A 25,564-nucleotide genomic window follows, 5' to 3' on the forward strand; every position below is an offset into this window, starting at 1 on the left:
TCTCCATGTACCATCACAGTGACCAAAATGAAAATATCGTGGTGTAGTAGGCCCAAGTGTTCATCAAAAATCAAGGGTTTATTATAGGTATATCTTGAACTAAGAATGTATTCTAAATGTGTGACACCACAGCGAGGAGTGTTCACAAACCTGTCAAATTTGAATAATAAAACAAATCAAGTTCTGGATATAAAGTGAGCCTTCGAAACTTGCCTGCGCACTCACCGAGGTGCGTCCGCTGAAACCAGCTAAACTGTCAATCAAACACACGGAGGCTACTTTGTCTAGCCTCTTTCTTATGCTTACACATCCCTACGTTTGAGCTGCAAAAATATATCTGCTTAAAGCTTCCGGTGGCTAAGTCGTCGCAAGATTATTCCGCGTGGCAACAATGAGGCACTCTAAAGCGGCCACGCCAGTTTGCAGTCGCGGTACACACGCTGGCTGTCATGTCTGGCTTTATTTTTTCGAAATGACCATTATTTTCCACTCATCACGCTTCTGTTCTTTCTCACCGTGCCATGCGTATACTCACGACCAACAACGAGGCGCTCTAAAGGGCCACGCCACCTGACTATTCGAAGTGAAGATGCATTTTCTTGCTTTACGCATAGCTAGTTAGCTAACCGCATGTCACAATTGTGCCAGATAACCGCTGAATGAAGGCGCTTAAGTTCTTAGATAGCAATTCAGTTAAAATGAATTGCATAAACGTTAAATCAAAATTTTACCTAAATGTTTGGTAGCAGTCATTCTTTCACATACCACTTGTGGTACTCATAACTAGTTACATACAGCAGATGTGAACAAGTGCAATACAATATTTCCCATGGGAGCCTCCTGCTCAGTGAGGTGAACACTTGCTGGATTCACGGAACACTGCAGGCTTGTGTGGGGTTTTCTTCAGGTACATCACGTTCCAAAAACATGACTCAAAATTGTCCATAGGTGTGAATGTGAGTGTGAATGGTTGCTTGGCAACAATTTCATGTGCCCTTCAATTGGCTTCAGTCCACCTGCTACCCTTGTGAGTAGAACTGGCTCGCCGATGAAAAAAAAGCTTGTATTTCGAAACACTTGGAGAAGGGGTCACCCATATCTCAAGCCAACATTCTATTGCTTTTTCTTTTTTTTTTTTTTTTAAATCAATATATATTTACTAACCCCTAAACTTACAACTAAACCATTAACACTTTTGAAAATTCTGGTAGCTTTTTGGGAGGTCTTCATACCGGTCTTGCGTGTCTCCATCTTTGACACTGATCTTGCCCACAGCCAGCAGTGGTTTGGTGTCATGTCCGCCCCAAGGCATGATGGTCTGCACTCTGTTCCACATGTTCTTCCACAGAGCCGATCCCTTCCAGTGGAGCTTGAGCAACATCAGACCCCCCCCCCCCCCAAATGTCTGTTCAGGGTGATCAGGAAGGTGTAGGAATACAGCACCTTGGGGGTCAAGGAGTGTGGGGAAGATTAATTGAGAGTCTGGGGAGGTTCGCGCAGGTTCATAAAAACATGTATAAATGATCAAAACAAAATATGTAGTCGATACTTCGTGGATTTCACCTATTGCGGTGGTGGTTCAAAACCTACCTGCAACCCCCGCGATAAACGAGGGATTACTGGAAACAGCAAAAGAGGGGTGTTGAGGTGTACATACGCTTGCGTGGCATCCCGGAGCGTGTTTTCAGCTCGAGCCTCTTGTTGTGTTGTACCGTGCAGACCTTCTCGATGTTGTAGCCTAGTGTGTTGCAGCGGTTCCTTCGACAGTCCAGACAGGCGCCTTTGTCGAAAGCCCGGTTGTTGCTGCACCTTTATGCCCTGATCGGCTGGTCTTTGTTGAGTGAGCACTGAGTCAATGAAGAGATGCATGGAGCGCTCGTGGGCACATTTCACCGTTTGCCCGAAGCCTGCAACATAGAATGAAAGTCGGACATGAATGTATTTTTTCATCTCAATTACAGTGCTGTGCAAATGTTCTTTTGAAGTAGTGACTGTTTGTTATATTATTATAAAAGGTTTCAACTCAATGCCAATATGTGTTGCTTTAGAGGTGTTAGTATTTCTTTTGTCCACTTGAGGTCACCATCTACACACTCTACATGAGTACATGCCTTTGTGCTCTGTTTGCGTAACCTGAACCACAGCCTATGGCAACATGTCCATCCATCCATCCATTTTCTACCGCTTATCTGAGGTCGGGTCGCTGGGGGCAGTAGCTTTAGCAGGGACGCCCAGACTTCCCTCTCCCCAGCCACTTCATCCAGCTCTTCCGGGGGGATCCCGAGGTGTTCCCAGGCCAGCCGAAGGATGTAGTCTCTTCAGCATGTCCTGAGTCGTCCCCGGGGTCTCCTCCCGGTGGGACGTGCCCGGAACACCTCACCAGGGAGGCGTCCGGGAGGCATCCGAATCAGATGCTCCAGCCACCTCTTCTGGCTCCCCTCGAGGTGGAGGAGCAGGGGCTCTACTCTGAGATCCTCCCGGATGACCGAGCTTCTCACCCTATCTCTAAGGGAGAGCCCGGACACCCTGCGGAGGAAACTCATTTCGGCCGCTTGTATCCGTGATCTTGTTCTTTCTTTCGACCCACAGCTCGTGACCCTAGGTGAGGGTAGGAACGTAGATCGACCGGTAAATCGAGAGCTTCGCCTTTCGGCTTAGCTCCTTCTTTACCACAACGGATCGATACAAAGTCTGCATCACTGCAGACGCTGCACCGATCCGCTTGTCGATCTCCCGTTCCAGGCCAGGAACTCATCCCCTACCTGGAGAGGGCACGCCACCCTTTTCCGAATGAGGACCATGGTCTCAGATTTGGAGGTGCTGATTCTCATCCCAGCCGCTTCACACTCGGCTGCGAACTGCTCCAGTGAGAGTTGGAGGTCACGGCTTGATGAAGCCAACAGAACCACATCATCTGCAAAAAGCAGAGATGCAATACTGAGGCCACCAAACCGGACCCCCTCTGAGCCTCGGCTGCGCTTTGAAATTCTGTCCATAAAAGTTATGAACAGAATCGGTGACAAAGGGCAGCCTTGGCGGAGTCCAAGCCTCACCGGAAACGAGTTCGACTTACTGCCGGATATGCGGCCCAAACTCTGACTCCGGTTGTACAGGGACCAAACAGCCCGTATCAGGGCTTCGGTACACTATACTCCCGAAGCACCCCCCCGAGGGACACGGTCGAACACCTACTACTGTCCACAAAACACATGTAGACTGGTTGGGCGAAGTCCGATGCACCCTCGAGTATGAGCAGGCAATTTCCTGAGTTTAGCACTTGTACCGCTCCTCACATTGACGGTCCTGCCAATGTACTCAGCTAAAAGCATTATGGGAACCCACAATTCATGGCTGTGATGTTTTTAACTACATTACTGTCGGTTTAGAAAATCAAGCTAAACGTTGCTTTTTACTTGTTGCTTTTTACTTTTCCTGTCGATATTGTTATGAGTGTGTACATTTGCTAGTCATCGGACTAAGGTTGGTATTTGTGAATTTATTTCATAAAACTCTTGATAGACTTTTGTATGAGGGCCAATTTAGCAAGGTTTATTTTCTGCTCATGAGAGCCCAATAGATCTTGTGTGAGTCTTGTGTTGCCAATGTACAATCATATAATGTAGCCTAAAAAAAAGCTAATTTTATCAACGATGTGTCGGTGAGTAACGGCACTAAATGACCTACCAAAAACTCCATAATGCACTAAATCCTCAATAAGTGAACAGCAATACAGTGAGTGATTACTGTACTTGGTTGCAGCTCACCCAAAAAATACAACAAAACTGTTGAGCATATTTATTAAATAGAAAAATTAGTGCTCAAGTAATAATATACAGTAATTGAATAGAATGTAAAGAATTAAAGAGTTTTTGCCACATTTTTTGTTTCAATGTAATTGTAATTTTGTGCTGCTCCTTCTGGTGTGTGTGCCTTGTCCACCTGAACGTAGTATCGCACACAAAAAAAGATAAAAAAAAAAAAAAAAAAACTGTTTCATCTTTTACATTCAATTTAATTATGTCATTATGTATATTTTTATAATGCACAATATTTTAAATTAATTTCAATTTAAAAAAACAAGTGTGGATACGGAACAAATTAAACTTGTATCTCAAGGCACGACCGTATAACAGGGACCATGTAAGACTACCTTTTGCTCTGACAGGCTTTGAATGGCTTTCATCCCAACATTCGTATGTAGACTGACATCATCACTGTCTACGGCTGACACGTATCACGCGTTGACGTTGCTGTTTCCTCTGTGGAGCCTCACGTCTCAGACTGCGTCGCCTGGAGGCAAGCTCGCCTCAGACGGCCGGACCGAGCGCAGGAAGGAAAAGGCACATGTTGCTAATTAACTCCCGAGTTTGACAGACGCTTTAATGTGGCGTTCGCTGTCATTTCATGCGGATGCCTTTTTGCATTGAGAGGCACCAAAACACCACCAATCAGCGAGCCACTAGCGCTCAGCTGGAGGGAATTAAATTCATCTGCTCCGACGCACACGAGGAGGAACTGTCAACACCGGCAAAGATGAACGGGCTCGGCGCATCCAGGCTCTTCACATCTCTGTTTTGAGGTGGCGTCACCAATTAAGAAAAAACAATGTTATGACAGAGCACCAGAGGAGGACGCGACCAAGCTCGTTTTCTCCGACTGACATGTTTGAGTTTGCATATATAGACCAACGCATGAAGATATTTCATTAAAAAATCAAAATAAAAAAATCAATAGCAAGGTCTTGTGAGAAGCCTTGAAGAAATCCTAATTATTATGCTTCTTTTCCTTTCAGCTTGTCCCGTGTGGGGTTGCCAAAGTGGGTCATCCTTTTTCATTTAAGCCTGTCTTCCGCATCCTATCAAATCTGATCGCTCCTAGAGAGAACCTCATCATCTTCATTTCCGCTACCTGGTAGCTTTGCTACTGTTTCCAAGCTATACATCATGACGGGCCTCCCCACTGTCTTATAAACTTTGCCCTTCATCCTAACAGTGACTCTTCTGCCACATAACACATCCAACCCTTTTCTTCACCCTTTCTAACCTGCTTGGACTGGTTTTGTCACTTACTTATCACACTTATTGTTTTGGACTGTTGATCCCAAGTATTTTAAAGACCTCCACTCTTATTATTTCTTCTCCATGTAGCCTTGTTCTTCCTTCTCTACCTCTCTCATTCATGCACATATATTCTGTCTTACTTCAGCTCATCTTCATTCCTCTCCTTTCCAGTCTAACCTCATCTGTCAGCCTATTCATCACCATTGCAAACAGGAAGGGGCTCAAGGTTGATCCCTGATGTATAAACGTCTTTGTCGCACACCTCACCACTCCTCTGCTGCCCTCATACATCGTCCTATACTATTCTAACATACGTCTCTGTCACTCCAGACTTCGTCATGCAGTACTACAGTTCCTCTGTGGGTACTCTGTCATAGGCTGTACAGAGACAACCTCAAGGCAACTGTGATACTCTTCCTAGGAATGAAACCATACTGTTGCTGATAAAAAATATTCACTTTTTTCTTGACTCTCGCCTCCATCAGGACCAACTGCCTTTCCATTCTCCATCCCTTGTAGTGCCTTTCTAACTTCCGCCTTACTAATCATTGCTATTTCCTGGTCCACCATACTTGCCTCTTCTACTCTTCCATCACTCAGAGAGAGAAAGCGAGTGAGTATTTGTTTGTGTGTGTATGTGTGTGCGCACGTGTACGCCTTTAGGAATAGAATCAGTTGTTTGCAAACGGATGACTGGCAACTACTGTATGAAACCTCTCGTGTTGTCTCTTATGACATCGTGTACCTAACGTTGTGACTGGCACGTGCGGTATCTCACCAACAAGTCCGCACTCGGAGATGTGCTCGTAGATGTTACGTAGGTCGCATCCAGGTTGGAAGTCGCCCCCGTTGGGGTAAAACTCATAATGAGCCACAGGTTGCTTGATGCCCACACTCAGGCCCAGACGCTCGTGGGTGAACGTGTGAACTCGCCGTCGTCGGGGGACAGTCTGTCCATGGGCGACACGCCTTCAAACAACGGGCCGGCGGGGTCGAGACCTGTCCAAATGTCATTGACGCCCACTTTGTGGCGCTAACGCGTCATCGTATTTTCCCCTTGACAATGTCGAAAACTCACTAGTAACTCTTCCGATTCGTTCTGGCCCTTTAAAATAGCTTCCGGCAAATCCAGAGATGTGAGCTCCGAGACTGTAGCCGATCAAATGAAACTTCCGGAATGAATATTCGTAGTGCTCCTGTAAGAGTGGGACTACTTAGTTAATTACTCAGTGGTATGTGAAAGAATCACTGAAATTAACGTCCATGTGCATAATGTGCTTAATAACTTCAACTTTTTTAAAAAGCGGACAAAGCGGATGCAAAACTGGGTCAAACAGAAGTAGCTGTCAGAGGGGCCTTTTCTGGACGCTCGTATGACAAAACCAAGGTGTTTTTTGGAATGGAATTGACACGTCCCAGTATGATGCATATTGCCAACTTTTGGTACCCCCCCCCCCCCCCCCCCCCCGTAACACAACAAAACAAATGTTCTTCGTCTTCGATTAAAATTAAAGCAAAATTCAGAGAAATAAGCTTTTCTACAAAGGAGGGCCACACTTAAAATAATATACTATATTCAAAGACTTTGTCATAAAGTATTATTTTTCAAGAATTGTATCTTGAAGAATATGTATCTTTTTCTTAATAATACATATATCTTTATTCTCTTAAGAGTGTGACTTTTCAAATGTTTTTTTATTCCTGTCTTACAATATTTTTCAAATAATTTAATGTTGTTGTTGGTTTTTTTTCTTTTGCGTGTTACCCTAACTCGTCCTAAATCTAACTTTGTCCTCTCACCATTAAAATGACCCTCCCCCAGAAAAAGAGTTTTTGTCTTGGAAAAAAAAAAAAAAAGACTTTTACACAAAAAAAAAAAGATTACATTAAAAAACTTTATTCCTGGAAGATTGGATCTTTTTGCCTGTTATTCTATTCTTATAGTATAATTTATTTGTATAATTTAATTATTTGTTTCTTTTCTTTTCAGTTTCAGTTTCAAAAAAAAAAAAAAGAAAAAATTGGAAGAGCTGACTTTTGGTCTTTGTTCTTGGAATAAAATCTATTTGTATATATATATATATATATATATACTTTCTTTTCATTGCTCAGTGAGGAAATATTGTACATTATCTATACATATATTGTTCAATTATTAAAATGTTTTTGGGTTTTTCTAAAAATGATATTAGTGAAAATGTGCACATTGTAATCAACAAAATAATCGCAACAGTCATTTGTGACAGTTCATGTGTGCCAAAATCAGGCTGGTATGTGTACTTATGTAAAATACTTCAATTAATATAGTCCTTTATTATTAATGCAACAATATGTTTGTCATTATTTGGGTGTTTCTAATATTCTGGTTACCTTATTTAGTTACATGAGAGAGGCAAAATCTGCCAAACAGCTCTCAGTATGAACGACAACCACAACAGCAAAGCTGACTGTGAAATGAATAACTCGGACCGTGTCAATCCAAAATAAGCGTTGCGATCTGGCCCTCATTAAATAGCGCAGGTGTGGCCGCGGCAAGCGCGTTCCCGTCACGCTTCACAGCGAGCGAGGCCGAGCCAGGCCGAGTGACCTTACCGACCACCCGTGGCGGATGATGATGAGGGGATTAGTGGCGTTGAAGCCGCAGGACGAGAGGCCGTGCAGCTGCGAGGGTTCCAGCGCGCAGGTGTCCTCCCCCGCCGCCACGGAGAGCCGGAAAAGCGAGCCGCTGACGTGGGGCTCTTTCGCCTTCGGAGGGCCCCCATTTGTCTCCCGGGAGGGCCGCATCTCGGAGAGAAAACGCACTTAAGCCTCTTCGCCCTCACCAATTCCTCACAGAATTCGGTAATTCTGTCATATACCACTAGAGGGAGCCAACATACTATACACACCTACGTACACTTTACAAGACAATTGAGCAACACCAGAAAAACTTCCTCTTCCTGGTGTTTTTTTTTCAAATGCATGTTACTAGTGAGGCAAAACAGCACTAGTTGTCATCTGCATGCTACTAGTACAACTAGTGAAGCCCTAGATGTTAACCAGTACAATTTCATTAGGGTCACTAGTAGTACTCGTAGCACGCAGTTTGTCAACTAGAGCACAGTTTTGGCTCACTAGTAACATGCATTACTACTAGTAGTACGTCAAATTTGTCAAACAGCTTTCCATAAAGTGGTTTTAGCATTTATTGGATATCCCTGATAGCCCGCTTAAGGTCCATGTACTAGTACTCTCTTAATCCTCACGAGTGGAGACAATTCGGCCCTCCGGTAGAACAACAAAGTGCAATAGTAATAAAAGTGTGCCTTGCTAGTAGGACAACTACAGTACATGTTAATTATGAGGCAAAATTATTAGTGGGCCATTTTGGTGCAACTTTTAGGGTCCAGGAGGCTACTAGTGCGTGACACATGCCTGCTTGTTGGGCCTTGTAGTGTTACTCGTGCAGCACTGTAGTTTTCCAATAATGTTTAATTGCATACTCAGAGAACAAAACTGTCACTAGTTGAGGGACAAACTTTACTAGTAAGATAGTCATGGTACAAGTGCGTCTTAATAAACGGCTTTCCAGGTCATGACGACCTCTTTGTCCCTTCTCAGCAAGTCCCGTTAGGTGAAACTTTGCCTGGGTTTTCCTCCCCATTTTGTATATCACTTCTGCCCCCAACAAATATTACTGAGCCACATTAAACAAAATTTCATTCGGATGATTTATACTTTGTTTTCGATCCATGTTTGCCTTTTTAATGACTTGAATGTTTTAAATTACGGTGATGCCAAAAAGGAAAACCACCGCCACAATGTTAACTAACTCTGTCCCACATAACCCAAGTGGCTTTTACGCCAAAAGATGTATCTTCATTAAAAAAAAAAAAAAAAAAAAAAAAAAGAAGAAAGAAAGAAAGAAAACGGTTGTCATCTGCATGAAAAACAAAAACATAAAACTTCAAAATATGTAGATGCCTCTAGTTTTCCCTTCAAGAAACACAGGTGGTGCCACTAGGTCAAGAGAAAAATCATTTTATATCATGTACTCTAATAAGCAGTTACATGTACTTAAAAAGAAAAGAAAAAAAAAAACTCAGTAGCAAATAGTCTCCTGCAACGTTTCCCAACCTTTATTGAGACCAGGCACATATTTTGCATTAGTAAAAAAAAGAAAAAAGAAATAAAGACATTTTCTCGCTTTATTCACAAATTTACGCTCTCAGTGTGCAATCTGTGTTTAGACATGAATGGCTTTGTGTTGCGTTATTTTGAGGGGGCAGTAAATTTACCCTGTTACACTTCACATTGGAGCAAAGCATTGTGTGAGGCTGTAAAAGGACGACTGTCGTTGCCAAGGCAACCGCTTTATCACCTCATTCCGCCGTCTGCGATAACAGCGGACCAGAAAGGAAACCGTCATCTTGCATTAGCACTAGCGTCAGTGCTAACGCTACATCCCGGAGTTGTTGACATTTTTTTTTTTTTTTTTTAGCGCACTGAAATGATCAAACGTAGCACAGACAGTCTGCGTTAGTGAAACGGGAACAGTGATAAAGTCAAAACAAAACAATCATTTCTGATGACTTATTGTTGCTTTGAGCTGATCAGAGCTCTTCATCATATTTTCAGCACACTCATCACAATGTGTATTACATTAGTGGCTTGATACATAGTCAAATGCAAAATAGAAACAGAAACGAGCAGTATCCTTTCTGTTCTTTCCTTTTTTTTTTTTTTAATGGGGAAAAACATTTGAGCAAACAAGCAGGAAACCTCGAGACTTGAGACTTGAATGCATTTTTTAATTTCAGTACCACTACAGACACGGGCAGAAAAATTCATCCGAACAATATTTTCAATTAAATGTCAAGATCGGTGATTTCCAACCACCGGGCCTCGGTATCCAATTTCACTAAATAAGTCAGAAAAGGATGATTTAAGATCTCGATGCAGTATAATTAAGAGCGACAAGAGGCAAAGAAGGCGAAGAACTAAGATGCTGTAAGAGTCGTTCTTCCCACAGAGCAGAGAATATACTGTATGCTCTTTATTTATCGTTGTATGTTATTTGTTTGTGTTGCTGCTGTGCGCGCGCGTGCGTGTGTGTGTGTGTGTGTGTGTGTGTTCAAGTAGCAGTCGTTTGAACATTGTGAAATGTCTGTTGGCTTTTCTCCGTTTTCCTCCCGCATCCCAAAAACATGCGTGGTGGGTTAATTGCCCGTAGGTGTGAATGTGTGCGCGAATGGTTGTTTGTTTCTATGCGCCCTGCGATTGGCTGGCGACCAGTTCAGGGTGTACCCCGCCTCTCGCCTCTCCAGCATGCTCGCGACCCTTGTGAGGATGAGCGGCTCAGATAATGGATGGATGGATGAAATTGACTAAATATATCAATAAAGTTTTCCAATACCAAGAAAGAATAGTGAGGGACAGCTCACACATACTGCAATAGCTCTTATAGTGTCAGGTTGTTACGATAAAATGAGCTGAGGATGCACTTTCGGGACTACTGAACCGTACTCTTAATCCATTCCCCATGGTCTTATATAAGCTTTACATAACAGCAGCACATACAAATGAAGTGCGCATCAATATACAATACTTCTTAGCTTCCTCGTTAGCCTACTGGCGCCAAAGGCTGTCCAAAGATTTTTTGCTTGACACATTTCAAAGCGTCTGTTAATGTCCTGAAATGGATTCAGTCCTACTGCCTACTTAGTGACTTTGCCTTGAGGGAGTTGCTCAAGGTTACATCTTAGGACCACTGCTGTTCAATGCATCCATCAATAGCGCAACGGTGTGGAGGCCCTTGACACATCCGTCATGGACACACTCCTGAAGATGTATACTTTATTGTGCAGCACATGTAATGCTAAAATAATAAACTATTGTCCAGGAATAAAGCTGTATTCTTATACAAACAACTCACCATGTTAAGCAAATAAAGGATTAGTATCAGGGGATTTGTTTTCCTTTTGTTAGAAGAATAAACACGTAAGGTTACAAGAACACAAAAATATTCTGAGAATAAAGTTGAATTTTCTGAAATAAGAAACCTGCGGTTACGAGAATAATTTGGAATATTATGAGAATAAAATGGTATATTTAAGATGAAAGAAATACAATACAATTAGGAGAATTAATTAGAAATATTAAAAGAATAACATGAAATAAAATTGTATTTTTCCAGGGAAAAAAAAGTTGACATATCACGACAATTCTTATTAGGAGGGATGAAACATGAGAATAAACTTAAAGAATAAAAGCATAGTCATATTTTTTAACAGGAAACAAAAAATCCTTATTATGAGGATAAATGCACAATATTAAAGTTATATTTTTTAAAGAAATAAAAACTGTAATTTATTATGATTATTTAAAAAATTACATATTTGAATGCTAGTGGAATACTAGACAATAATGAAAGCATTAGACTTGCGCTGCAGCTATCGAATGTTTTTAAAAGACATTTTTGGGGTGGGAAAAAATGATGGTTAAACATGCAGCGGGTCACAATGACCCGGGAACATTTTTGGTGTGCCAAAGAAACAAACACGGAGGGTTAATGAGTCTTTAAAGCTAATATCGGACGCTTCCCAAACGAGCTTTTAACCTTCTGGGTTAGAAATGACTACAACACCATTACTGTATGATATTCTTTAAATATGAACCTTGAAACTTGATTCTTTATTTAAATGTCCGTTAAGTGCATTCATTTATAAATAAGGCTCCCGTTAATGAGGTTATTCCGAGCCACATTTGGACTATTGCATTATTATGGTCTGTAGAGCTTAAATGGCAAGTTGGTCTATTCTTGTTTGCTTCTGCTGAGTGTTTTGTTGGCGGCTAATGTACCTGCAAATGGACAACTGTAGCCGACACATAAAGTGACTTTATATGTGCCAACTCTCCTCAGCAAATAAAAAAAAAATAAAATACAAACTTTACTCAGGGAATTCATAACGCTATACTGTTGGTCAATCCATATACGGGTGTGTTTAATCTTTCTTTTGGTGGAATTCTATTCGCTACATATAAACCATTACAGTGTTACAATTACACAGTATCAATAACATTTAGATGTCAGTTTGACTTTATAGCTTGAGCGCACTGAGGTACAAAAAAAAGAGGAACATGCATAGAATCATTTAAGGCGAGAGTTTCAAACAAATAATCATTAAATAAATAAAAAAACAAAAAAACAACTACCGATACAAATTTGAACACATGAAAAGAAAAAAATTAAAAAAAAAATATATATATATATATATATATATATTTGTATATATATATATATATATATATATATAGAGGGAGAGAGACAGAGAGAGAGAGAAAGAGGCATAATGACTATAATGCATTCGTATACAATGGAACCTCCCCCCCCCCCCCCCCCAAAAAAAAGAAAATACAACATTTTTACAACATGTTCAATACAACATGATCAAGACAATTCCTTAAATATCACAAAGCGGAATTAATTTAAGCAATGCCAATAAAATGCCAAATTTGTATTTTATTCCCCACAGTGACTAACTTGACACTAACGTGTGTACTGTACGCAGTGGCGGGTTCTGGCATGTGCATTACGCCGCACAGGCCGCGTTGGTCTCCAAAATAAAATTAAGATTTTTTTTTTTTTCCATAAGATTTGTGTTTTTTTTTTTTTTTTTAATTCTCTGTTTGTTTCCTTAGTTCTAATTATATTATACTCCATTGTGTTTTTTTCGTGTGCGTGTGTGTGTGTGTGTGCATTATTTCCAACGTGGAAAATTGAATTGAACAGATTGTGTGGAGGTTCCACTGTACCTGACATGACCAAATTTACATCTAAGAGCTCATGTATGTAATAGCTAAGTCCAGTATATTTAATGATCATGCTCGCTAGTTTCATAATACTGTCAACAGCAAAGAATACAAAGACAAAATGCACCCTGCACATACACATGAACTACATGCAAGTGCAATTTTCCTACTAAATTGTCATCATAATAAAAGTCGTGTCTATGTTCCGTTCACAGCAGGTAACACCTGTAAATTATTTAGATTTACGAGTAACTTCCATGATTAAAACAAATATTTAAAATGTGCTATGTTCCTTTTTTTTCAATTAAACAATTTTTAAAAATGAATAACAACGATATAGCAGTGCAGTATTGTAAAGCATTAAATCAAATAATACTGTTTTCTTAATTATAATTGCCTTTCTTCATTGACTTGCTTTGCAAGTAGGTGTTCATTTTTGTTTCCATACACTGTATGTTTCTAAGTCAAAGTTATGATTTCATACTTTTGCTGGCCATTGGTTTCTTCCTGCTGTTTGGGCTCGGCGTGGTGCAGCTCGATGAAGAGGAAGTAAATAGCGGCTCCCGCTGCGCCGCCGACCATGGGTCCAAACACAGGGATCCACCACCAGCAACCTCCAGCCCTGCGAGAAAAAATAGCATAGATTTTGAAGAGATTCTTTTTATGGAGTTTTACGGTACACTGGCATGTCCGAATTTAGAATTGCGTGCCTTCAGCGTAGTACAATGTTATGCCAGGCAGCGCTGAGCTCTACTGAAAGAGATGATGCATAATTAAGAGCAGAGGCAGAGAAGGTCCCCAACTAATCTCCAGTAACGGGAGCAAAGAAAATATATGCCTGAGAGTGTTTGCTGTATGCTATTTGCATGTGTTGCTACTCCATGTGTGGTAAAGTAGCAGTTGTTTGAAGGTTGAAACTTACTGTAACATGTATGTTCATTTTCATTAGCTCATCTATGGCATTTTTCATTGTATGTTAGCATTAAGATAGCAGACTTCCATGAGACAAAATGAAAATGAAATTTAAATATACGGTATACAAATCTTTTATGTGTCAGTTTTGCAGTAAAGTAAACAGTAAATAAACAGCTTTGCTACAATGTGTTAGGGACCAAGCTCTTCATCTCACTTCAACATAGTTCCTCGGCACCAAGATGCACCAAAGCAATACTTTTATATTATACGGGGTTCGGGCCTGACCGCAAAAATGAGCGAATGTGTTTATCAGCAAATAACAGAGGATAACGTCCCCCAAAAATCTGCAAATAGTCAGTCGCGAATCATGAATATGTGAGGGGTTCGCTGTATGTGAGGGGAGGAGCTTCATTTAGGCAGGCCGCAGCCCTGTCTAACAGAAAAGTAGGGCTTTGCCGCTACCGCCACCATCTATAGGAAATTGTAAATCTTCTTGGGGCATCAATTACTTGCAGATTTTCAAGCTTAGCGGCAGAGCTATACTTCCTCCAGGAAGTCCAATTCTGTAGGCAGGCTGTTTGCCACTGGATTATCCACTTATGTGCAACCTCACTCAAGGTGATCTGTCCAGGACACTTCGTCACTCCGAGCACACAATTTCCACTAACATGGGACGAAGAAACCCTCCGATTGGACATCTTTCCGCATTAAATATGCCGGCTGTCCGCAAAGTCGCTTTCCAATTCGAAACACTTATTACAAAAGCCACTGAGGTTAGCGTAGCCAAAGGTTTTACTCAAATTAAGTAAGAGTAAATATTCAGTTAAAAAGAAACTACTCAAGTAACCTGCTGAGTAACTGTTGAGTAACTTCTGATTTATGACTTTTTTTTTTTTTTTTTATTCAAAGAGACAAAAATATAAGAATGCAACTGCAGATATTGCCCAATGATGTTAAGCAGACATTTGAAACTAAAACATGACCAATAACCTGATGAAATTCAACTGAAACATGAAAATTGTACAATAAACCGATGACCTTAAAACTAAAGGCTTTGTTGAAACATCTTTTGCAATGCAGGGTGTCCACAAAGTCTCTTTACAATTAAGAAATAAAAGCAATTGATGAGATACGCTAATCAAATACGCTCTATATACTGTACCCGGCGGTTATTGAAGTTTTTAATCACTTTGCATTTGTGTATTTTTGACACTCAGTTGCTGAAATGTTCCGTTCAATAAACTAGAAAAATGGCTGCTCTTCGAGAAAAAGCACAATTTGCGTTGTGCTTTACTTAGTGAGACAAAAACCTTTAATAATTCATATCAAACTCGTCCTGTTCTCCTCAATGCCACAATAAAGCTCTCCAAATGCGATCAAATATTAATTACAAAGAGCGTCTGAAAGGAAGAGATGTGAATTCTCCGATTCGCGTGGGGATGTGCAGTAATGCATCGTGGGAGCGTCATCGAGCCGTGAGGCAGAGGCGCAATACGGCGCCGCACGCGTGCTAATAGCGTTAGCATTGTCGACCATCGCATAAAAATAAGACATTGAGCGAATGGATACAATAGCAAGTTTGATGCGGTATATACAGTATATTTTACTTCATCACGTTTCTTAAACCATAAAAAAAAAAAAAAAGATAGATTAATAGTTAAGTAAGAAGCGGGTTGCTAAAGCTCGGATTAATTACACTTTATAAAACCAGTTGGGTTCTTTCCATTCTCTTTTACTGTTTTATTATTCTGTTTCAATATTTCTAGTTTCAAATTTAAAAATGCAACTTGACCTCCTTTGCTCAAATTACCTGAAGACATCCCCCCCCCATCCCGCCACGGCGGTGAAGAGTCGCGGGCTGAGGTCTCGTGCGGGGTTGATGGGATAGCCGCAGTTCAAGCCCATGGACACGGCGATGGCCAGGATGATCAGGCCGATGCACAGAGGCTCCATGCCCTTGGGAGCGCCAATGTTCCTCGAGTCCGTTATGGCCAGGATGCACAGGATCAACGCGGCGCTCCCTGCCACCTGACGGAGCACACAAGCCGTCGCGCCACCGTTTTACAACATCAAATCACAAGATCACTAAGATAAGTCATGCATGTTGCAAAACCCACACACGTTATACAAGACGCCAGTGACAGCTAATTTCAGCGTTGTGCGGAATTGTTCACTCATCCGCAAACGAATCACATTAAGGTTAACATTTATGCCCGTAAGCACGCAGTACGTATGCTCGCATGCTCTAGTAGCTTCTAAATACAGTACAGTCGGTGTTGCGTAACATTGTTTGCACTTGTCATCATCAATAATTCCATATGGTAACTAAGAGCACTAAGAGACCATCGAGCAAAGTGGGAATATACAGTACATATTTTTTTCCGTAAGCCTGCAAACATACACACAAACCAAATGTACTGTATATCATGTCATTCAAAACAACAATTTGACTGGCAGGTTTTAGTTGTTACCTGGTCGAGGAATCCATTGAGCGTGGAGAGATGTTTCGCAGGATAAGACGCAAATATGCCAGCTGTGGCATTCTCTCCGGTCACGATAAATTCGCCATTGCTATATTCCATTAAAGCATCTACGAGAACAACAAATGCAGTAAAAGAGAAAATAGAAAAGGACATCTCTCATAGGAAGTCAAGCAATAGAAATAGAAATCGAAAGTCTCCATAACAATTCCAGCAAGATATTTTTGGCCTCATAACATAACTGCCATTTATACAGTGGCTTTATACGCCTTTAAAAGTGTCATGAAGGTTAAAGTTTGCCCCTGGACTTTACTACAGAACTTCTATTTCCATTTGTTACGGGTAAGAATTGTTTCCAAATAAGACCAAATCAGAAGTGGACCTGGAGAGGTTTCACTGTATCTTGAAGGGGGGAAGGCACATTTTACTCACCATAATTCAACAAATAGACGCAGCAGGCCCCAGCAAAAGCCCCTAAAAACTGTGCGGCCACATACACGGGGAACTTCTTCCAGGATAGCTTGCCCAGCATCACCATAGCCAGGGTGACTGCAGGGTTCACGTGGGCTCCTGGAGCAGCACAACCGCAAAGCACACAATCATTGCGCTGACTAAAAAAAGGATTTCTTTTTCTGTGACTTCAAAAAACTAGATGTGTGCGTCTTTTCCCCTTTGTCGCCAAAGCATTACAGTGAACATTCTATTGTTCTTTTTGAACAGAGCTGTCTTCGTGCAGCAGGCACCTTTGCTTATCTGCAGCTTGTTAAGGAAAAAGAGGCACAGAGTGAGACGTGGAAACATTTTGCGTACGTGGCCAACAGTTGGGGCAAGCCGAAAGATACTACAAACTGAAATAAGCCTGATCGGTCTGAGTGGCTTCCAGTTCAAAGATTGACAGGTTACAGGTGACAGGTGCGAAAAATAAATAAATAAATTGATCAGGACATCCCTAGAATTTAGAATTAGATTATTTATTAGGGGTCTCAAGGAGAAACTAGTTGTTTCTGAGGCTTTGGAAAGAGGAGGTAACAATGTTCTGCCGTGAATTTCGAGACAATGTCCATGACGGACCAAAGCTACAGAAAGAAGAAACAGAGCAAAAGTCTGGAATCTTAGATTAGCTCCCTTGGCAAACGAAATGAGGTCATTTTCTTTATGCTTTTAAAAAGGACAATCATATGGGTCACTGTATTTCATCCTGATTTTGGAACTGCTGCTGAACTTAAGTTTTCACGTGTCTAATGGTACCAATCCACAAATAAAGTAAAGCACCTGTCAGAAAAACATCTCGCCTGTTGGTTGAGATGGCGACAGCTACGCCCCCCCCCTCAAAAAAAAAAAGCAAAGTGAACAACATTCCACCCAAATGTTGTGGGCCTGCGCTGACAGTGTGGCCTCATTTATTTAACACTCTGGGATCTCCGTTTTGACCTCTCTGTGGTGACACCGCTGGGGGGTATCAACCATGCGGCCATTGTTCGTCTCCCCATCCTGTTCACAAACACCGGGCGCGACAAAGCAGCCAGAAGCAGCGGGCCCAATTGCATGTGACATAATCTGGCTGAAGCGGCTTAAGGCACACGTAGAGCGCGGGTCATTAGAGTGACCAGGATGTGTCACACTTGCGCTCCGCCGTCGTCCAAAATGGGGGACTACAAAGAGGAGACAATTGTGTTTTCTTCGGCGACGGGGGAAGCCTTGAAAGGAAGCCTCGTCACACCTGACCCCCCCCCCCCCCCCCCACCACACCACCCCCTACCTTCCTCTCTGGAGACCCATGCCCCAGTAAAGCTCATTAGTCCAATACCTATGATCATCTTCAGACATGTCGTCCCACAGAAGCTTCCCACTGCGCTGTGGACCCCGGGGCCCAATGGCCCATTCATGCAGCAGAATCTCTCCATATATTAACCTCCTTGTCCTCTCAAGCCTTACCTCTCCTTCTCTCATTAACCATGAAGAGAGCAACTAGACAGCACAAGCACCTTCCAATCAGACAGTCTAAAGACATTGTCAGTATGGAATACTTGGCCACAACATCAGGTACATTAGAATCTGAATCTTTATTGACCACGTGGATTTAAACACACAATAAGTTTGTCTCCCGCCCTTTGTAGTAAACCTCTTTCCTGCAATTTACCGTAATTTCTCGTGTATAATGCGCACCCTTGTATAAAGCGCACCCCCAATGTGGACCTCACAATTCTGGAAAACCCTTCAACCTATGTATAATGCATTTTTACAACGCGTGATTTCGCTTCTGCCCATATGATCAAAACATGAAATATCTGTATTTTGTTAGTTTTTTCAAATTATTCTGAAATTAAGCACTTTATTTGAACACAGAATAATTTCTTTTTATTTACTTGCTCTTGTTTTGAAATTCACAGCCCTACTTTTATTTAGTAAATGAGAAAACACCCAGTTGTGCTCATATGTTTGATTACCAGGTCAGAATTTTGTAAGATGTGTACAATTCTTTGAAGAAGATTTTTATTTTTTATTTTAATGGGATTCAAATCAAACTGTCAAGCACTGCAGAAAAGCATTATCAATAAACAAAACATAACCATAAAGAAAATAATGATGGTTGTTGTTCAGTGATCAGTCGTATTAAAAAAAATAATAATAATAATAATTTCACAAATTCTGCCTGGGTATGTAAATTTATGAGCACAACTGTACATATATGCAGTCATATGTACACCTGTCATATTGGAATGAAAGTGTAGGCTACACCTTTTTCATAACCTCTAGGGGTCGGTGGCATATTGGAATGAAAGTGTACAAGTTTTTCATAACCTATAGATGGCGGCATACATTTATAAAATGTGAAAGTCTTTTTCATTTTCTCCTATACCTATGTATAATGCGCACTATTGACTTTTGACATTTTTTTAGGGGGAAAAAAGGCGCATTATACACAAGAAATTACGGTAATGTTCCACCAGCAAGTCTCCTTCTCCCCTTTCCTACCAGAAGACACACCAAGTACTCTCCTGTACTGGTCTAGTCTTCTGGAAGTACCTCCTGCCTAAATCTTCTCGAAGAGCCACACAGCACTCTTCTTTTCTCAGCTTCCACCGCACGGTTCTCTTGTCTGTCTAGCTAGCTAGCTGCTGTAGCTGGCGAGCTAGCTTGCTAGCGATCTATGAGATCCAATACAAAACTACACATGTTCATGCTATAAAAATGTCCTCTCCTTGCTTCAATTTAAAATTCACTGCCTCTGAAATCGCTCACATTCACACTGATTACAGTTAAAAATTGAATGGTGCTCGTTATTGATATTCTCCAAGGCCACGAGGAAAATCTCTAAATTGTTATGCTTCATGATGAGTTAATGTCACTGTGGAGGAGGGATAAAAGAAAAAAAATAATCACGTTTCAGCATCGGGCTAGGATATGTGAAACTGTATGTTCCGATATAATCCAATTGTGGAGTGGATGGTGCTTTGTGGAGTGGAATTATCTTCCTAACAATAATCACGAGAGCGCTATATAGACGGCGTCCTAAAAATGTTGACATCATGTTGCTGTCTAATGACAGTCAATTTTCACTGAAATGATCTCAGATTTTAACGACGTGCAAAAAACTAACTTGACTTACTACACAATTTAAAAGAGAAAATTCAACACTGCTTTCGATTGGTGAGCAATGGGCAAGTGAATGATACGCTTACAAGAACTGCAAAGCCGAAGTTGTCAAATGCTTTCTGTCGGAATGACACCTGAAACAAAATCGAAAAAAAAAAAGTGTTCTTTTACGTCACTTCTCTTTACTTTTGGGACACCCTGTTCTTAAATAAAGATGGATACACATGTTAATTGTACCTTGTACTGATCTGATGGAAAATAATTTAACTGTTCAGCCTGTCACTATAGTTTGCTGGCATACATAGATGAATAAATGTATATTATTTGTAGTAAATAAATAATTTTCAAACCAATGGCGTGAAATGGAATAATTTCACTTTTGTGCCACGGCACTGGTTAGGAAAAGTTTCTGAATAATTTGAACTTTGAAATTGAGAAGACCCTATATATATCACAGGTTGGCTACACGTGACTAGACTTTACACCGATCCGATCGGCTTGATGGGTATCGGCCGATAATTAGCATTTCATGCCGATCAGCTTGAGTGTCATAATTCGCCGATCCGATCAACGCAAAAGACATTTATTCCCCGTCGCCATCGTGCACAGTATATTTGAATCCAAACGCTGGTTTATTTTCAGCCTTGTCGCATGTTTTTTGACGTACTATTGCACTAACGGTTGTACGTAAACATGCCGGCGTTCTGTCGAATCATGCGCTAAGGTTTCGGTGTGTGTGAAGTAATTTAAGTTCAATAAAGTCATTTCATTACATGACGTTAGCACCCATTATTTCTGTCATGTTGTAATGTTGGTTTGACCCGACTGATTAGAATAGAATAGACAAGATAGTTTTTGAAGATACTCAGTATACAGTACACAAGTATATACAGTAAATGATTTCAATAGACACATTGCTCCAGTTTGTGATCGGTTATCGTTTTTTTGTTTGTTGTTTTAAACTCGCTGATCGGCCCCAAAAGTCCCGATTGTGTAAAGCCTACACGTGACTGATGAAGTCTTCGTGAAGCAAAACAAACAAACAAACAAAACAAAAAACAATATGGTTCCCCAATTATTGATATTTCAAATGATGTCATTTTTTTGCGGGACACCCTGTATAATGCTCCATATTATGTCACTTTTCCAGTGGCGTTAAAAGCAGCCACGCAAACTCCCTCCAACACGCATTGAGGACGTGAGTGATGACAAACTTTGTGTCCAGGTGCTTTTACCTGAAACCCCTCCTGCAATGTAGGCGGCCATCATAAGTCCCAGAGCGAAGCCAAGGTGGATGGACAGGGGCTCCCCCAGAGCCCCCTTGCTCAGGACAGCCTGGGCCACTGAACCACATCCAAAGAGCTGCGAGACACACAGGGACCAGAACCCACTCATTGTTTTTTTTTTTTTTTTGTCCCCCCCCCCCCCCCCCCCACCATTCCAATTATAGGCAGCCTTAACACTAGCCCCTTGTCTGACAACAGCCTCCAACTGCCAGCCGCAATTTGTCCCAGCGAAATAATGAATCCCCCCACTTAGTTTGGACAAAACAAAGAGAAAGCAGTCATCCACACATAAAAAGACTGCACTAATGGGTCACAGTCATTGAACTTAGGTGGTGACAGGTGGAGGTGAACAGTGGGGAAAAGAAGCCCATAACTATATTGAATGGAAGGACATTTTCAAATATGCTGCAGATCTTGTTCCACATCAAAGTGTCCTAGTAGAGACATGTGTGTGACAGTCAGCAGAGTCCCAGGAGAAGCAGTCCGGCATCTAATTAGCGGCCTTAAAGCGGCGGTTTAAGCTGAATGACAGGTGCACGCAGGCAGACAGGACAGCTACTCACTATCAGGACAAATATCCCCAGAAACTCCGCCAGGAACTCCTTCAAGATGTCTCTCCTCAGGGCGAAGCTCGCCTTCCACCTCCTTCGGCACTCACTCTCCATTTTCCCCTCGTCCCCTTATGTGCTCCTTCCACACGATAAACACATAACGGGAAGGAGCGACGACAAGCGACGATGCTCGCTGCAGGTTGCCGCCTCCCACTCCACCCCCCCTGGGGTGCTGCACTTCCCTTTGCCACCGCTAGTAGGGGCCACTTTGGATTACTTATAAAGTAGGGTGGCGCAGAAGGCTCAAGTGTTGATTGAAAAGGATATTGAATATTATTGTCCACCAATGGAGCACGATGCAGACATAGTTTTCAAAATAACCCTGAAAAGAATCAAATAATGATCATTATAATGTAGTGAGCGCACATACATGTTTCACAATAATTGTACCTAAATGACAACAAAGATTCAATTCAATTATTTTTAACTAACAAACAAAGATGCAAATATTTTTGACTTTAAAGTCTTTGGCGTAGCACTAGAGGGAGCCCGCTAGGCCCGCAGCCATCGGATGCTTTTTAGAATCGATTATTGTAATGATTATCCCATCGATTAATCGGATACAAAATTATTTGGGATGATTAAACACAATAGCGTGTACATGTGAGGTGCAGGTACCATTTTTGCCCACTTGGGGCCACCGTCCTCATGTTCTACTGTAGTATTTGTGACTTTGTGTGTGTCTGGCTTTAAAGGGAGGGGCGCGGCCTGGCGAGCGACATCAACGAATGAGAGTAGAGAGTTGGCTCGCTGCAGGGTTCCAGACTAAATAGTCACACTCTGCACCCTCAAATCGGAGACATCGCGAGTATGTTTTTCATTAAATCGCACATGTGCAACCAGAGAAACTTTTGCGCCACACTTTCGCCCAGTTGTTGGCGATAATGCACAAAGGAGCTGGTTTGCCGACTGACGTTAGTGTCCCATCATCAGTAGCAGAAGGAGGCTACTAATACTACTAGTAGTAAAGCTAGTAGTAGCAGTAAGTCGTATCCGTAATAGTACAAGTGGCAGCTCACCTGTGCCCCTAATGAGGAGAAGCAGTTGAGAAAATGGATCAAATTTGTATTTTGTTATTATTGTTTTCGCTCTGTGTGAAACTACAGGGTGATTGAAAAGTAAGTCCCTATTTTAACAACCTTCATAATTTATTCCTATGTTGTAATATTTGTCTCCATTTTGTTTTTTGTTTTTTTTGGTGTGTATATTCTGCGATTAAAGGAGCAAAGTCTATTCTACTTTGGACGAACTTGAAGGGCGAATACGAGAAGTTACGTCTTGCATCCCACAAGAGTTCCTTGTGAAATCAGTTAATGCGGTTCCCAGGCGGCTTGACAAACGGGTGGCTTCACTCATCCTGTTTGCAATTAGTGCGTTTTGTCTTTCGTCTTTGTTTCGTTCTCCCTTCTCGAAACTTGGTTCTGTTCGACTGATCGAGTCCGATTCTCGATAAGCCTCAATTATAATATCAGAGCGGACGCTTAAAAAAACGCCACTGTGACACAGTGAAACTGTTTCGGCATAGAAGGGACACAGATTTTCCATTCTGCTTGACCTAACAGACGGACAGGGCAAAAAAAAAAAAAAAAAAAAAAAAAGGAAAAAAGAAAAGAAAAGACATTTTCGAATTTTAAACAAAACTCCACGCGACACACTTTCTTCTTCATGTTCACTTCTTGGAAGAATTATAGTTCAGAAGTAAATTACAAGTACTTAAAAATAGGGAGTTACTTTTCAATCACCCGGTGTATTAGTAGAGTTACATTGCTTGTGTGTTTTTATGACAAACACATCTTTTTTTTTTCATTTTTTTTTTTTTTTGGAATGACATATATATATATATATGATATACATTTGTCAGGCTTGTTTTTGCTCCATCTGACTTAAATAAGCAAGATTCTGTTAGTGATGACGTCACCTTGGGAATTTAAAAAAAAAAAAAAAAAAAAAAAAGGTGACGAGAAGCAGGGCTTTGTTGTCCATCCAACAGAGGGAGCTCCATGAATACGTTTAAGAGAGGCGGCTGAGCTTTGACACCCCCCCCCCCCCCCCCCCCCCACACACACACACACACCTCCCCTCCCCCCGCCGCCTTTTCTTCCGTTCACCGGACTTTGTGAAGCGCTCCGGCGGCAGGCGCGAGGATGCTTGTGTTTGCCGTGCTTTCGTCACTGTCACTGAGTGCATGCGTGCCGCACTTTGAAGTCGAGAAGGAGAAGAAGAAGAGGAGGAGGAGGAGGAGGAAGAAGAGGAGGAGGAGGTCTGACGTGCTGATGCACAACAAGCATCCTTTTTGATACGTTTGATCATCATCCTCGTCCTTTGTGATTAGAACACCTAAACGTTTACATGGCAGTGATGCAGTGGAACATTTTTTGTAACAATTCACAACTTGAATTATAATTATTATTATTATTTTTTTTTAGTAATAGTGGTAGTATGGGTAACAGTAGCGGTAATGCCGCTACGTTGGCGTGTGTGCATTTCCTACTTTACAATTACTTAAGTCAATTTGGGGATAAGTTGTACTTGTGGTCGACCGGTTAGAGCGTCCGCCTCGCAGTTCTGAGGACCGGTGTTCAAATCCCGGCCCCGCCTGTGCGGAGTTTCCATGTTCTCCCCTTTGGCTCTTCTCCGGGCCCTCCGGTTTCCTCCCAGGCCCCCCAAAACACGCGTGGTAGGTTGATTGAAGACTCTCTAAATTTCCCCCGTCGGTGTGAATGTGAGTTCGAATGGTCGTTTGTTTCTATGTGCCCTGCGCTTGGCTGGCGACCAGTTCAGGGTGTACACCCGCCCCTCGCCCAAAGTTAGCTCGTTACTCTGTTACGTTAACTTATGTAACTATTTGGATATGTGTCAAAGTAGATTTAATGCAACGTACATTTTACTTTTACGTGAGTGTTTATTTGTGTCAAAGAAATACTACATTTACTCCGTCACATCAAGCCGCAGTTCACTTGATACTTATATTTTTTATCTTTTAAGTAATTCAATAATGCCTCGAAACATTTTCAGCCTCCAAGAAACACGAGACGTTTTCTCTGCGGTGTGCACAAAGAAAGTTCATTTAAGATGATCTCTTGTGGCTAAATTTGCCTTCATTCATTTTACGTAATTTGTTTTAAATAAAGATTTGATTTATTATTTTAGTTCAAGTGATATTGTTGGGCAACATCTGAATGTGCACCTTCCTATTTGATATTTTTGTTTACTTGGCGTTCATACCGATTAAAAAAAATAAAGTGTGTATTTTTTCCCCCCCCATTGAATACTTTGTAATTATTTGGAAGATTACTTTTTACTTTTACTTGCCACATGATTCGCAAGTAACAGTACTTTCTTGAGTACAATTACTGGCTACTCCATTTAGAGAGAACAATTAGTGGTCGTAAAAGTAGTAGCGTAGCAGCAGTGTTGAGGAGTACAAAAAATTATGATGATGTCATTTTATCACAAAATGTGTTACAATAGTGAGAGAAAATTTGCATTTAAATTACAATTGCTTTGGGAAATTTACATGATTATAATGTTTTGTTGGCATTTGGAAAAAATAGCAGCAAAAGGTGGAATTGATCAAATTGTTGTTCTTTTTTTTTTTTTTTTTTTTTTTTACATTCAGCTGTAGTCTCAAACATAACAGTTTGTTTTTTTTTCCCAAATATGACCTTGAAACGCCACCTTGTGGTGTAAATGTATTAATTCACCTGATATTTTGCAGGTTAAAGTCGCAATCAACTTTTGAACAAATGAAAAAAAAAACAACATTGCCTCTTGAACAATTTCATCTTCATAATTTTGGACGTTTTAATGAAACATTCATTCAC

At 41.3% G+C, this 25,564-nt stretch overlaps 2 protein-coding genes across 3 annotated transcripts; both read right to left on the reverse strand.

Moving 5' to 3' along the window:
• Window positions 1-1,401: 1,401 nt before the first annotated feature.
• lipca (lipase, hepatic a) lies at window positions 1,402-7,844 on the reverse strand. The gene is given in 6 exon segments (XM_061766287.1): window positions 1,402-1,841; window positions 1,843-1,907; window positions 5,839-5,988; window positions 5,991-6,059; window positions 6,139-6,256; window positions 7,617-7,844. Coding segments are annotated over 6 exon segments (855 nt in total). The 3' UTR covers window positions 1,402-1,616.
• A 1,220-nt stretch (window positions 7,845-9,064) lies between these two features.
• aqp9b (aquaporin 9b) lies at window positions 9,065-23,272 on the reverse strand. Of its 2 annotated transcripts, XM_061754800.1 has the most exons (6): window positions 21,693-23,268; window positions 21,079-21,205; window positions 16,679-16,816; window positions 16,238-16,356; window positions 15,577-15,794; window positions 9,065-13,473 (listed from the first exon to the last, which is right to left on the reverse strand). In XM_061754800.1, the coding sequence occupies exons 1-6, from the start codon at window positions 21,792-21,794 to the stop codon at window positions 13,311-13,313; spliced, it is 867 nt and encodes a 288-aa protein (XP_061610784.1). In that variant the 5' UTR covers window positions 21,795-23,268; the 3' UTR covers window positions 9,065-13,310. The 2 variants fall into 2 exon arrangements, with proteins under 2 accessions (XP_061610784.1, XP_061610793.1); XM_061754809.1 differs by lacking the exon at window positions 16,679-16,816 and having other exon boundaries at window positions 21,693-23,272.
• Between the last annotated feature and the right edge of the window lie 2,292 nt (window positions 23,273-25,564).

The sequence above is a fragment of the Phyllopteryx taeniolatus genome, chromosome 2 (genome assembly GCF_024500385.1).
Source record: "Phyllopteryx taeniolatus isolate TA_2022b chromosome 2, UOR_Ptae_1.2, whole genome shotgun sequence".
Lineage (NCBI taxonomy): Eukaryota > Metazoa > Chordata > Actinopteri > Syngnathiformes > Syngnathidae > Phyllopteryx > Phyllopteryx taeniolatus.

Coding starts and splice junctions, on each gene's coding strand:
- aqp9b (XM_061754800.1), bottom strand. CDS start 21,794: ATGGAGAGTGAGTGCCGAAGGAGGTGGAAGGCGAGCTTCGCCCTGAGG. Junction 21,206..21,692: donor TGGGGATATTTGTCCTGATA/GTGAGTAGCTGT, acceptor TGTGTCTCGCAG/CTCTTTGGATGTGGTTCAGT. Junction 16,817..21,078: donor CATTGCAGGAGGGGTTTCAG/GTAAAAGCACCT, acceptor GTGCTGCTCCAG/GAGCCCACGTGAACCCTGCA.